General features: G+C 53.8%; 1 protein-coding gene across 1 annotated transcript; it reads right to left on the bottom strand.

Annotated features, from left to right (window-relative positions):
• Positions 1-954: 954 nt before the first annotated feature.
• Positions 955-5,472, bottom strand: LOC116573058 (pulmonary surfactant-associated protein A). The gene is made up of 5 exons (XM_032312687.1): positions 5,366-5,472; positions 4,563-4,756; positions 4,166-4,285; positions 3,096-3,173; positions 955-2,458 (listed from the first exon to the last, which is right to left on the bottom strand). The coding sequence occupies exons 2-5, from the start codon at positions 4,732-4,734 to the stop codon at positions 2,082-2,084; spliced, it is 747 nt and encodes a 248-aa protein (XP_032168578.1). The 5' UTR covers positions 4,735-4,756; positions 5,366-5,472; the 3' UTR covers positions 955-2,081.
• Between the last annotated feature and the right edge of the window lie 8,498 nt (positions 5,473-13,970).

Here is a 13,970-nt window from a genome sequence, read left to right on the forward strand (position 1 = left end):
AGAGAGGGAAGCAGGCTCCCTGCTGAGCAGAGAGCCTGATGTGGGACTCGATCCCAGGACCCTGAGATCATGACCTGAGCCGAAGGCAGCGGCTTAACCCACTGAGCCATCCAGGCGCCCAAAAGGATGGTTTAATATCAAAAACTAAATCCATGTAACTCATTAATAAAATATATAACAAGTTGGAACGAGAGTCATAGAGCAGACATGTACAATCTGGAAGCTTGAAGTTCACCCTATTCTCAAAATAAAGGGGCACCTGGGTGGCTCAGTGGGTTAAAGCCTATGCCTTCGGCTCAGGTCATGATCCCAGGGTCCTGAGACTGAGCCCCGCATCGGGCTCTCTGCTTGGCAGGGAGCCTGCTCCCTCCTCTTTCTCTGCCTGCCTCTCTGCCTACTTGTGATCTTTGTCTGTCAAAGAAACAAATAAAATATTTTTAAAAAATGAATACATGACCTCACAATGTTTCATACAATCTTCTCCCCAGAACCCTGCATTGCAAACTTTGTAGGACTGATTGATTGATTTGACAGAAAGCGATAGCGAGAGAGAGGGAACACAAGCATGGGGGAGCTGGAGAGGGAGAAGCAGGCTCCCCTGCACACCACCACCTTCGCGCTATGGGAAACTTTGAGGTGGCGGAGTGGAAAATGGAAGGCATGGTATCACCACCCACAAAGGAACCGTGTGGGTTTAGCTCAGGAGATATCTTAATGCCGGCCATAAGCATGAATGCCCCTACGTTCTTCCAGATGTTTTCCGTAGCTTGCCATATGTTTGTACGACTTAAGGGTGCAAAGCAGTTTGCCCCTCCAACCCAACAAAGAAGGCATTCCCTGAGATGGAATTCTCCATGTTTTTGAGGTAAGTGGGGGCTCAGAGCCAGAGTTAATTTGATTTCTAGAAATACACAAACTTTTTGTTTCTTGAAACCCAAGCAATGAAAACTCATGTTAAGGCAGTCATGGTTTATTACACTTCAGTCGCCTCTGTCCGGTAAGAGGCGAGGTGGTTACGAGCATAAGCTTCTGGTCTGGGTAGACACGTTTGAATACAGCCTCTGCCACTTGCTCCAAGTCATACAATTCAGAACATTTAACTTCTCTGAGTTTGTGTCCTCAATAAAAATGGGGGGACATCAGGCGGGGCCCATGGCATTGTGTAGAGATTAAATCCTATTCCATAAGATGTATTAGATGTATCAGAAGTGCTTGGCAAGGTTCTGGGCACAAAGACTTGGCACGTACGCTATTTGTGTGCTCACTAAACATCCAGTGGTGTGGTGAGAGATGTGAACACCTCACTGAGATCCAAAATAGGTGTGGACACGTCCATCAGCCAGAAGTTACTTGGATTATGTCTGGGTCGGGGGTGAGATCTTCCCGAGGGGTGTAGACTGGCTGCTTTTCGGTCAGGGAGTTGGGAGGCAACCCAAGACTCAAGGCAATTATTAGGATTAGGTTGGCCTCCTGCACATGCCGAGGCGCCCCCCAGCTCTCCAACCTCACAGAGACACTGACCAGATGTGCCCTCATAGGCTCCAGGCTGCCAGAGAATCCCAAATGCGTCCTTAGCCCCACACATATGGAATTCCCCAGAAGCACCCCCTACACACCATTGTGCTTGATCAGAACTGCCAAATCTTGATGAGGTTGGGCAGTGGGTAGTCTGCAGAGGGAGAAGAGAAGGGCCTGGGAAGCAGGCACCTGCTGTGTGATTCTGGAGGGAACTTCCAACCCAGGACCTCACTGTTGCATCTGGCTATGAAGAAACCGGACAAGAGGAAGAAGAAGGAAGTCTCCAACTCTTGCCCAAGGGCAAGGTTAGGAGGGGCACCTGGAATGCAGGGCCGAGAGGGGCTGGGGGGAGGGGGAGGGACATGTCAGACTGATTCCTGATGCATGAAGGGGGCAAGGATTCCGGACCTGACCAGGGAGGGGAGTGGCTAAGAATGCCTCCTGCGCGAGGGGCCACAAATACATTTTGCTGGGAAGGAGCTGTAGCATCTCAGAGATCAGGCTCTGGCTGGAGGCTGGATGGCAAGGCAGGGCCCTATCTACCCGGCCACCCAGGGGCCTTCTCAAAACTCACAGACGGCCAGCCGGTACTGCAGGCAGTTTTTGTTATTCCACTGCCCATCTGTGTACATCTCCACACACTTCTCCTTGCCCCACCCCCTGGGCTCCCCTGGGTACCAATTGGTGTAATTCACAGGGGCCCCATCCAGGTAGAGGAACTCTTTGGAGTCGGGGCTCTCCATCAGGCCCAGGTACGCGTAAGTGTTGTACTTCTTCACGATGCTTGCGATGGCTTCGTTCTCTTCCGGGCTCGTCGGGGCAGCGATGCGGCCACCTGCTCTGGCACATAAACGTTGAATGTCCTCAAAATTTACCGACTGCCCGTTGCTGGAGAAGACCTTCTCTCCCACGACCAGCATGGACTCCTGCAAGCTGAGGACTGGAGCAGAGAAACCGAGTCAGGCCACCGGCTGCTCTGGCTCATGGTCCCCGCCCCTCGCTCGGGCTCCCTGTCTTTAAGCCCGCTCTCCTCTCCTGCCAGCCTGAGTCTTCCTCAATCCCCCTCCCTGCTCTTATCATTCTCTTCGTTCACCCATTTCACAATTACTGATCGACCACCTATTATGTGCCAGGAATTCCAATTTACAAGATTCAATAGAAAGCAAGAGAGGGGGCGCCTGGGTGGTTCAGTTGGTTAGGCAACTGCCTTCCACTCAGGTCATGATCCTGGAGTTCCGGGATCAAGTCCAGCATCAGGCTCCCTACTCAGCAGGAAGTCTGCTTCTCCCTCTGACCCTGCCCCTTCTCATGCTCTCTCACACCAATAAGTAAATAAAATCTTAAAAAAAAAAAAAAAAGCAAGCTAGGCAGAGAACTTATACTCCCCTGACATCGGGAGCTGAACTTTGTCTACTTCTGTCTCCTTGGGGCCATTCAAAGAATCAGGAAAGGGAAGTATCATTTTTTTCCCCCAAGACCTGCATATCCTCCCCAGCTTGTCGTGTCTTGAGGTTCTGGAGCCCGATGCTGGGATTGGAGGAAACTCTGTGCTGTAAGCCCCTGTGGAACCCCCTTACCTCCCATGGCCTGCAGGATTTGATGTCTGAACTTGCGGAGTGTGGTTTGGAGCTCCTCATCTAAAGAAGCTGGAAGCCCTGTCAAGAGATTCCCACCCACGATCAGGGTCCAGCCAAGCAAGACTCCCACTTGCGGCCAAGCAGGCCTGACACCAGCTGTGAGCCTTTACTTGTCCATGCCCACTGCTCAGGCCCTGGAGTGTATCTCCACACTTGTCCTTTGCTGCAGCCCTGCACCTGCTAAGCTCCCACCTGCCCTTCTTTCCTGCCTTTAACGGCTTCTGCCTTCTGTCCTTTAACGGCTCTGTCAGCCCACTCCTGTGGGTTTTTCTGGTTTGGGGGCAAGGTGCCCCCCCACCAAAGGCAAATGAGCTATACCCATCCTTCTCTGTCTGGCCTGGCTGAGCCATGGCATCATCTACCTGCCTGCCGGAATAGGCTTTCACCGTGGTCTCTACCCCTTTCACCGTGGTCTCTACCCCTGATCCTGACCCTTCCTCCTCCCTCAACCTCACCCCTCCCCACCTGCCACCCAGCAGCTCGGTCAACAGTGGGCGGTTGTCCAGGAAGCAGGATTTCAAACACTGATGTAGGAAGCCGCTCTGATGGAGAGGTAGCGCTCGTTCTCTGTGCTCTCCTGACTGACCTTGGTCACAGCCCTAAGCTCTGGAGTGCCCCTCTGTATGTGGGGCGCCCATTCTCATCATCTGCCTAGCACCCACATAACCTGTACACCTTTCAGAATGCGCCCCCTACCTTAGCCCTAGGAAGTGCCTTCCCTGCCTCCCGGCGCTGTCCTCGTCATGCACTTGATGCCCTGCCTGTGCCCATCAGCAGTTGTGGCATGTGGAGCGCTTCTAAACCCCCCCCCCCCCCCCCAGTCCTCGCTGTGGCCGACTGCCTGGGCGTCTCTGACTCCTCTCCTTGGCCTCGTCTTCTCTCACTTAGGCTGAGCAGGATGTCCTTTGCGGGCTTCCAGGGTTCTGTCTGACCCCCACCATCCCTCACGTAACTGGCCACCTGGGCGCAGTGCCTGTGTGGTTGCGGCCCGCTTGCCCTGCCCTGCTCACCTGGAGGGCCCCTCTCACCAGGCTCCCCCTTTTCTCCACGCTCTCCAGCAACGCCAGGGGCTCCAGTCACCCCCTCAGGCCCAGGGTAGCCTGGCATTCCTCCAGGGGGGCCCATGGGGCCTGCAGAAAGAAGGGGACATGGATGTGTGTTATTTACCACTCACAGCAGAGCTGGGGCTGGTGTAAAGGGACCCCCCCCTTATCAGCTGAGCTGATTCACATGTCATCCCATGGGCACTTTGCAAGGGTAACCAGTCTAAGTCCCCCAGGCAACTCCCAACTCCCACGGTGTGCCACCATCCCACTCACCGGGGGACCCAGCCCAGAGCCCAGGACAAGTGGGCCTCCTGGAAACAGGTCCCTGTCCCTCAGCTGAGGGCAGGGACTCACCCAGTACCTGGAGGCCCAGGGTCTCCTTTGACACCATCTCTCCCATCTCTGCCCGGCAAGCCGTGGGATCCGGGAGTGCCAGGGATGCCAGGGTGGCCACTACAGATATCCTTCCCGCTGTACTCGAAGCCGGACACCATCAGCACGGTGAGCGTGAGGGCCAAAGGGCGCAGCAACATGGCTTCTGTCCCAGAGATCCTCCTGCAGTGAGAAAGCACCACTGGCTCGTCTGGTGCATCTGCAAAGGTTTCCCGGTGGCTGTGCTTTGTGAAGATTCAGGCACGTGGCCGGGCCTGGGGGCCGGTGCAGGTACAGACACGACTGTGGGAAAGACCCAACTTGTCCCTGGAAACTGCCAGCATCCTCTGCGGTCTCACACCCCGCCTCTGGGGCTGGAGACGGGATGGTGCCTGGGCTGGTGAGGGGAACCTGGAGAGTCAGAGGGCCTGGCTTCTGATGCGCTCTTGTTTACACCTCGCGGTGTGACCACAGGGACTCACATCACCTGTCTTGACTCCTGTACCCTGGAGACAATCCCGACCTTTCCCTCCCGGGTCGTGGGGAGGAGGGATGGCGTCACCCCCTCCCTCGGTCCTTATACGCTCAGCTTCCCTCCTTGCAGGGTCAGGGAATGAGGATATTGGCAAGCCCACATTTCTGCATCCATCGTTATGATTCTGGGAATGACTCCCACGGGGAGGCCCCCTGCTTCCCAGTCTGGCCCTTAGTTATGCCTGTGACCGCTGGGCTGGTTCTCTTTGCCTGCAACCCGTGCCCTGGGGAGGACCACAGGGACCGGGTTAAACTCACCCTCGCAAACGGAGCCCCCGTGCACCTCTGCCTTCGGGTCGGTGGCGTGGAGAGGCAGGCAGCCCCACTTATATGCACGCAGACTTCCAGGCTTCCTCTCCAGCCCAGAGAGGCTCCCGTCACAAGGGCCTCAGGAAGCAGCCATCTTGTTTACACAGCAACATTCCCTCCCAGAGCACTCAGGCTGGAGGGGCACTCAGGACACTCGCTAACATCTCAGGGGGTGGGACACTCTCCCCGCTGCCCGCTTTCCCAGCAGTGAGGGACGAGAGCCCTTACCCAGGCACAGGTGGAGGCGTGCCACGAAGGGGTCCTTCTCTCCCCATCCGACTGTCACCATCCCCCTGGATACCCACCTCCACAGGACACCATAGCAGGCAGCGCTCTTTCCCCGGGGGAGCAAACAGACCAGTCAGCCACACACAGGCTATCTCTCCACTGGCCCCTTCCTGGGGCCATTCCAGCTCCAGAGTCTCTTTGGCCCGGGGACGGGAGCCCTTTGGTTCCAGGCCACACAGAGGCCATGGCTTAGGTGGAGGGTGGTCAGGTGGTGCTAGGACAGGCTGTGTGTCTGGGGACGGGTCTCACCACTGAACTGCCCAGCACCACCCCCTCCCCGGCCTCCCGGGGCCCTGCTTCTGGAGCCCCTGGCGAAGCAGGTGGGCACATGGTTCAGAGTCACAGGCAAACCCTTGGCGTGTTCCAGTTCCCCTGCTCAGGTAGGCTCAGCGGCGGGGAAGCAGGGCCGTGCCTGGAAGGTCACAGGAGGGCAGCAGCTCCCAGTTTGGAACAGGGGTGATGTCTGTAACCTGCAGGGGTCATTGTTGTAAAGGACGGGATAACATAGGAAACCCTGACTGAAGAAATCCCCTGTTCAGGCCACCTGATGTGGGGTTGGCGGAGGAGCTCTGTCTGCAGGGATGGTAACAGTGGGGGGCTAAGGCCAGAAAAAGTCACCGTGTTTACCTGTAAGTGGCTTGAAAAATCTTGAGGTCCTCAGGCAGCGTGAGGCAACTCTGGGAAAGTGGGGGTTCAGCTAAAAGGATCCCACTCCTAGGAGCAAGGAGCCAGCCCGAACCCTGCTGCCACCTGCTGCTGCCCCACGTGGGTGCTGGCCGGGCAGGATGGAACCCCATGAAGTCTCATGAAAGGGACTTCAGTGTGACTTGGGTGAGGGAGGACTGTGCTGCAGGTGAAGGAACAGGAACATGGGTGGATTCTGAAGGGCCTTGACAAGGCAGCAGGGATGGCCAGGGCCGTGTGGGCAAAGGTGGGAATCTGGGACTCAGTCACACCTTAGCTGGGATTGGGAGCTGCCTTCTGTTATCCGTGTGGCCTTGGTCAGGTTATATAACCTTTGAGCCTTGGTTCTTTCTTTCTTTCTTTCTTTCTTTCTTTCTTTCTTTCTTTCTTTCTTTCTTTCTTTCTTTCTTTCTTTCTTTCTTTCTTTCTTGTTTTTTTCGTAGAGTCTGACCAGTATGTTCCCATTTCCTCTGTCCCCCAGCCCCTGGTAACCACCACTCTACTCTGTGTCTATGAATTCAGGGTTTTTTTAGATTCCACATGGAGGTGATACACACATTATACCCGTGTTGTCACAAGTTGTGGGGTTTCCTTTTTCCTCTGGCCGAATACTATTCCACTGTATGTCTACACCACACCTTCTTTGCCCATGTATATACCTAGGTTGTTTCCACGCCTTGGCTATTGTAAATAAAGCTGCAACACACAGGGGAGTGCAGACACCTCTCTCATAACCTGTTTTCATTTCCTTTGGAAATGAAACCCAGACTTGGGAGGGCTGGATCCCATGGTCGTTCTGTTTCTGAATTATCAAGGAAACTTCATACTGTTTTCCATCGTGACTAGACCAGTCTACAACCCCAGCATATATAGGGAACAAGTAACTTTTTAATATAAGAGTGCCACATGCAATATTAGGGACATACTTACATACTGAGAAATTACTCAGGTTTATCTGAAGTTCCCATTTTACAGGGCATCCTGTATCTCATTGGGCAGCTCTGCCTGTAGGGGCTTGGACAAGCAGAGGTTTCTGGTAAGGAAGGAGAGAATTCCTTTGGCTTACTGTCATGGTATGATGTATAGTTTGGGACCATAACAAGCTTGATGATCCTTGGCTCAGATTTGGGATGAAACATCTTTCCTGGGCTCTGCATGGCCGGTGAGCAGGGGTCTGAAACATGGGGTGTAGATATGGCATAGACAAGGCTGCTATTCAAATAAACCCCAGCTCTCCGGCAAGCTGTCAGGGGAAATCCAGGAGCCAGAAGGAGCAATGCTCAAGATTTGTTTACTTTGACCCCTCAGTCACCCACCTGCACCTGGACTAGAGGGTCATCTCCTGGGGCTTTGGTGGAGTTGCCCTGGGTACACGGAGAGGGAGCAAGGTAAGGCAAAGTAGACAGGACAGTGAGCAAAAGGACCGAGTGTGGCCGTGGTCTCACAGGTGCCTCTGAGCAGCCTTCCTAGGGACAAGTGTCTGTCGGAGCAGGGAGTCAACTATAAGCAGGGGCTAACTGTGTCTAACTGTCTAACTGTCTAACTGTCTCTTTCTCTGGAACAGCAGGCTCCAGACAATTGGACGCCCAGAACCGAGGCACCCAGCCTGCTCTGGCTCCCATGCTTCTTTACACCAGGTTGTCTGGTGGAGGCAGGGCTGAGCTCAGTCTGCAGTGTGGACTGACAGCCAAGAGGGACCGGGACGGGTCAGCAGCAACTCGGTTAGGGCTCTGCCAATACTCATCTTCCCAGAAAGGAAGTAGGGTGGGTTACACCAGAGCCCAGTCTGAAGGGTTAGAAATACCAGCAGCCCGTTTCTGGCTGCTTCAGCCTCGTGTCTAGACTGGAATTGAAGGGACCTTTCCCATCATGGATCTCTCCATCCCACACCCACTTATATTCCTCAGAGAAGGTCTGAGCCCACAGCCTCACACACATCTTGGTCTCCTCCCTGCTCAGTCCCGCCACTGCCACCCAATTAGCTGTGAGTCTACACAAAACGGTCGGGAGAGGCTTGCTCTCCCTGGAGCTGTGCCTCGAATGTTTCCATCGCCTCTGTGTGTGATGCCCTCCTGGGAGCCTTCCTGCATCCCCCGGCCTCAGATTACAGCCAACACACCCCAGCACGTTCCACCCAGACTTTGAAAAAACACTTCAGAAGGGACTGGAGCAACTCTTTGTCAAATCTGGCATGCTTGACCCTGGGGTTCTGGATGTTGGAGAATGCCCCCTCAGGTCGAGATTTGGGACCAGTATCAGCGATGGTCTGGGTTTCACTTTCTGGAAGACCTGAATGTCCACCATGAGAGGAAGTTCTCTGGAGTTTTCAGCTTCAGGTGGCTCCAGAACGGGGCAGGGGTGTCCCTCACGGCATCCTGGAGGACAGCCAAACCACAGGCGTGGGGTTCCTGATCTCACCAGGGAAGCTGCACCCATTCTTATCACCCACCCTCCATAGGTGGACATGAGTCCACGGTGCTTCCCGGGGTTGCCCAGATTTTAGAAAATCACTACTAGAAATGAAATACAAACCGCGTATAGAATTTAAAATTTTCTGCTACCCACATGAAAACACATTTGAAAAAACACATGAAGTTTAATGCCACTTAACCCAACACATTCAAAAGAGTACCATTTTAGCATATAATCAGGATAAAATGATTGTAAATTACCTATTTTCATTCATTTTTCTTCTTATTAGAACTTCAAAGTCATGTGTATTGTTTTGTTTTGTTTTTAAAGATTTTATTTATTTATTTGACAGAGGGAGAGAGAGAGATCATGAGTAGGCAGTGCAGCAGGCACAGAGAGAGGGGGGAGCAGGCTCCTGCTGAGCAGAGAGCCCAATGTGGGGCTCGATCCCAGGACCCTGAGATCATGACCTGAGCCGAAGGCAGAAGCTTTAACCCACTGAGCCACCCAGACGCCCCAGGCTCGTATGTTTTGCAACTGTCGCTCATCTCATTTAGCTGGACCAGCTCACATGCCCAGAGAGAATGCGGATTATGTGCTTTCCACAGACATTTGTTTCTTCCTTAACACCAGGTAAGGGCTTGTCTCCGTGCTTTTGTGCCTTCATAGGTTCCTTACTGGAAATTTCCGTGTCTTTCACACCAGAGTGGGTAAGAGATGGCAAAGTTTCATTGAACCAAATATTCCAGGTGAAGCTGATCTCAGAGGAGGAAGGTGTGCATTGTGGGAGGTGGGGGGAGGTGTCTGGGTTGTAAAAGAGGTTCTTTAAAATGGCCAATTTGGAGCTAGGGGTGGGCCATCCCCCCAGATTGTGCTTGTTTCTTTTAGAAAGGGACTAGCTGTCAGGGGAAAGAACCACTATCCCCTCTTATCCCCTCCACTAGCTACTCAATAGCTAAACAGCCCCTTCCTTTGTCAGTGTGTATGTGGTGACTTTAAGATCTCCCAAGCCAAGGGGCTATGAAGTTCAGTCTCGGTTAACACAGTGGGTGCCTTTCCCCAGGCTGGGCCAAGGCTGGCTCATTGCACCTGTGCTGCCCTGCACTGTAGTCACCAGCCGCATGAACCCTTGAAATACGGCTCACTTCACTTCCGGGCACAGACTCCCTGCACCTCCTGCGCACTGGCCACTCCCTCGTGCTCTCCTGGTCTCCTGAACTGGCTCTCCCCCATCCCCCGGACTCTTCATACTGGGAGCACCAACACGCAGTTGGAGGCCTACCTCTGTGGCCTCAAGCGGGCTATCTCCAGGCACAGGCTCCCTCTGGCCACCAGCAGGGTCAGCCTCTGGAATCCATCTCAGCAAAGCTCCCTTTCCCTCATGAGGGGAAGAGAGAAAGAAAGCATCAAGGACAGAGACTAACAGCCCCATGTGGCTCCCACCCAGGATGTTCACGGTGGTGGGTTGGACGCACAGTTGGAGGAAGGCAACACGGACAAGGACATGGGTGGCTGGGCATGGGGGCGGGAGCAGGCTCTGGAGAAGAAAGCAGCCCTTGAGCGTGACGCTGAGCCTCGCAGAGACTCAGACCCTCATCTCTAAAGTGACAGTAGTGAGACTATCTCCCCACTGGGCTGGATAGGTAATTAATGGTGATGATTCAGGTCAAGGCCCTGGCAGAGAGACTGGTGTGGGGAAATTGGCCCCACAGCGCCAGAGTGACAGGGACCATGTCCCCACACACCAACCCGGGGTTCGCCCTCTGCTCAGGGGGAGCAGCGCTTCCCTGACACCTGTATTATTCTGAACTAGATCTCCTGGGACCACCCGCTGCTGTGTGTTCCTGCTGCTTTTCCCTTTTACTCATGCCAGAGGGCCCGTGGGGTGGGTGTTGGAGCTGGGAGTCTCTGACCCAGGGTGATGGTGGGGGGGACCACAACCAAGTAAAGACTCCAGCTTCAAATCAACACTTACCAGAAACAACTTTGACCCCAAACACCGTGGTTTTCTGGGGGAATGGTGTTAATATAAAACATACGAATATGAATATAAATATAAATATAAAAAGCTGAGTGTAGACTTCATATATATGATCCGAACCAGAGGAGCACAGCCCCTGTAGACCCAGGGCAAGCCCCAGTCTCCGCCAGAGCCAGGACTCTGTCCCCCAGCCGTGCCCCGACATGAGACCTGAGGGGACACACTGAGCCATGAACTCCACACTGTGCAGGGCCAGGAGCCAGGCTTAGAGGGACTTTCAGAGTGGGCCTTTAGGAGGGTAACCACGGGAGGTGACTGCTGCAGGGACCCTGGTCACTAGCCACATGTGCTGCCACCAAAAAGCCTTGTCCAGGCAACTCCCCAGGACATGTCCCGTGAACATGCCTGCATGACTTTTATGTCTAGGGAGGTTAGGGGTTGCATGGAGATCACATATGTATCATATCAACTGTGTGTTTGTCCACATGTGTCTCTGCCCATGTCAGTACAGGAGTATCTGCCTGGGTGTCATGTCCCAGTGTGCGTGCGCACGTGTGTGTGTATGTGTGTGTGTAACAAAGGGTGCCAGCTGGCTGCCTCTGAGCTTCCCCCAGCTCCGGAACAATAGAGAGTGCATTGGTCACCTCAGTGTATGTGTCACAGGACCCACATGCTGCCTGTGGTCAAGGTGGACAGGTCAATCCCAAGCAGGGGATTATAGAACCCCAGGAGTGAAACGCTATGCCATGGTGGGGACATGGGTGGGCGTCCTCAAGCAGAAGGGTCCTGGAGCCTTTGTGCAGGGATTGGTTTCCAAGCCTACAACCCTCCCCCAATAAGAGGAGTAAGTATTTTAAAGATGTGATTTATTTATTTGACAGACAGAGATCACAAGTAGGCAGAGAGAGAGAGAGGGGGAAGCAGACTCCCTGCTGAGAAAGGAGTCAGATGCAGGGCTCGATCCCAGGACCCTGGGATCATGATCTGAGCCAAAGGCAGAGGCTTTAACCCACTGAGCCACCCAGGGACCCCGGAGGAGTATGTATTTTAGATGCAAACATAACTTTTCCCAGTTCATCAGAGCCTGATGCCAGCCACTTCTTCTCCCTGTCCCCCAAAGGCCCAGCCATCCCCCCTTCCCTGCCTCCCATCAAGGGCACCTGCGGTGATCACACAAGGTGGGGTGGGAAGGGGGCTCCATGCAGAATGCACACACATGATGAATTCCACCCATGCTCAACCAGGGTTCTGCCTCTTATTGCTAATCATGACCCTGCAGTGGGACTCCATTTTTATACCTTTGTTTTTTGGTAAAGATTTATTTATTTGGGGATGCCTGGGTGACTCAGTCAGTTAAGCAACTGCCTTTGGCTCAGGTCGGATCCCAGAGTCCTGGGATCGAGCCCTGCATCAGGCTCCTTGCTCAGCAGGGAGCCAGATTCTCCCTCTGCCTGCCTCTCTCTCCCTCTGACAAATAAATAAATAAAATCTTTAAAAAAAAAACTATTTATTTATTTTAGAGGGGAAGGGCAGAGGGAGCAAGAGAATCTCAAGAAGGTTCCCTGATGAGTGTGGATCCCAATGCGGGCTGGATCCCAGGACCCTGAGATCGTGACCTGAGCTGAAACCAAGAGTCAGATGCTCATTCGACTGAGCCACCCAGACAGTTCCTGGCTGACAGACATTAGTTACAAGCCCTGCATGGGATAGCATTTGCGTGCATGATCCTTTTCCCTGAGAACAATAATCCCCTAATGAAGAACAGGTGGGGAGCACTCCCTGGGAAAAGAGGGAGCAGAGGCACACCAAAGTCCTGAGGAATCTGGTTGGACCGATACAGGAACATCTGTCTGAACTGCACTGTCCTGTTCTGGAGAGATGGAATGTGGGAAAGGGCGTCTTGACCTCTCAGGGACTCTGAATGGTCTCTTGTTCCGTGGTGAAGGATGGGGGTCCCCGAGCCCTGGGGCTCATCACTTCCCCATCCCCCCACCCCTCCCCATACCCAGAACTCCCCAGAGGAAACCCCTGCACGGTCCCCAAGGAGAGTGTGAGTCAGCTCTGTCCTCTGGTGGCGGCACGAAAAACTGCAGCTAACGGAAGGGCTGGGCAGACAAGCGCCTCTGTTCATTGTCCCCCTTCACAGAGGGCTACTTTGTTCAGGTGCCCTGAGGGAACAGGAGCCACAGTTTAATGCTCCAACTCCCCCAGGGTCTATCCATGAGAATCCTCTCCTGCTTCCCCCGCTTTTCCCGTGTGCTAGTCTGACAGATTCAGAGAGTTGACCCTGCATGCCTCCCTTTGCCAGGGTTCTTCTGGCTCAGTGCTCCGTCTCCATTTGTCCACAGAGGCTGGTTTAGTATGATGTCCCTGGAGAAGCCTAGTGTCAACCATTGCCCTTTCCTGAGCCACTGCCAGGTACCAGGGACTAGTTAGACCGTTTACATCTATCGTATCTCTCCCAGACTGCCTGAAAGGAAGGTCTGTCTTCACTCCCTATAACAGAGGAGGAAGAGGCTCAGATGTTCTGTAGCTCACCAGAGGCGGCACAGCCTGGAGGTTCTAGAACCTGGTTCAAACATTTTTCCAGCTGGTATCTTAAGCATGGTTTTCCTGAAGAACCCAGCACATTCTCTGCCTGCAATGTCCACAGCTGTGGATTAGGCGCTGGACAAGCTCTGTTATGTCCACAGCTGTGGATTAGGCACTGGACAAGCTCTGTTGGGATTATTACTCAGGGCAGGGTAAACTTTGTCCAAGGTCCCAAGACTATTTACCGTATTGCCCAGAGGCTCCAGCTTTGCTCTTTGGCCATAATCCACATCCATCCCTGGACATGCTTGATCCTGGTTCAGCTGGGCTGCTGGGCACAGCAACTCACACACAATCCCCCAGTCTCAAGGCCACAGAGTTTGGCACAGGCTCCCCCCAAGGGCCTTGTGCCCCAGAGCTTGACACAGGCTTTCCCCAAAGTCTTGGCACACATATTGGGCAGATAGTGGCAACATTGGGTCAGGCTCTTCACTCTAGATGAAAAGACTGAGGGCCCCAGTTGCCCAGATCCCTCACCACCTGGAGAGGTAGAGCAGAGCTGAGAATCCCAGCCTGTACTTACCTTTGGTGCCATGAGTAGCTGAGATGGTTTAACCCCGGTCAGGGCCCTGATCATAAGGAGGCAGTAGCCCTGCC

The sequence above is a fragment of the Mustela erminea genome, chromosome 14 (genome assembly GCF_009829155.1).
Source record: "Mustela erminea isolate mMusErm1 chromosome 14, mMusErm1.Pri, whole genome shotgun sequence".
In the NCBI taxonomy this organism is placed as follows: Eukaryota; Metazoa; Chordata; class Mammalia; order Carnivora; family Mustelidae; genus Mustela; species Mustela erminea.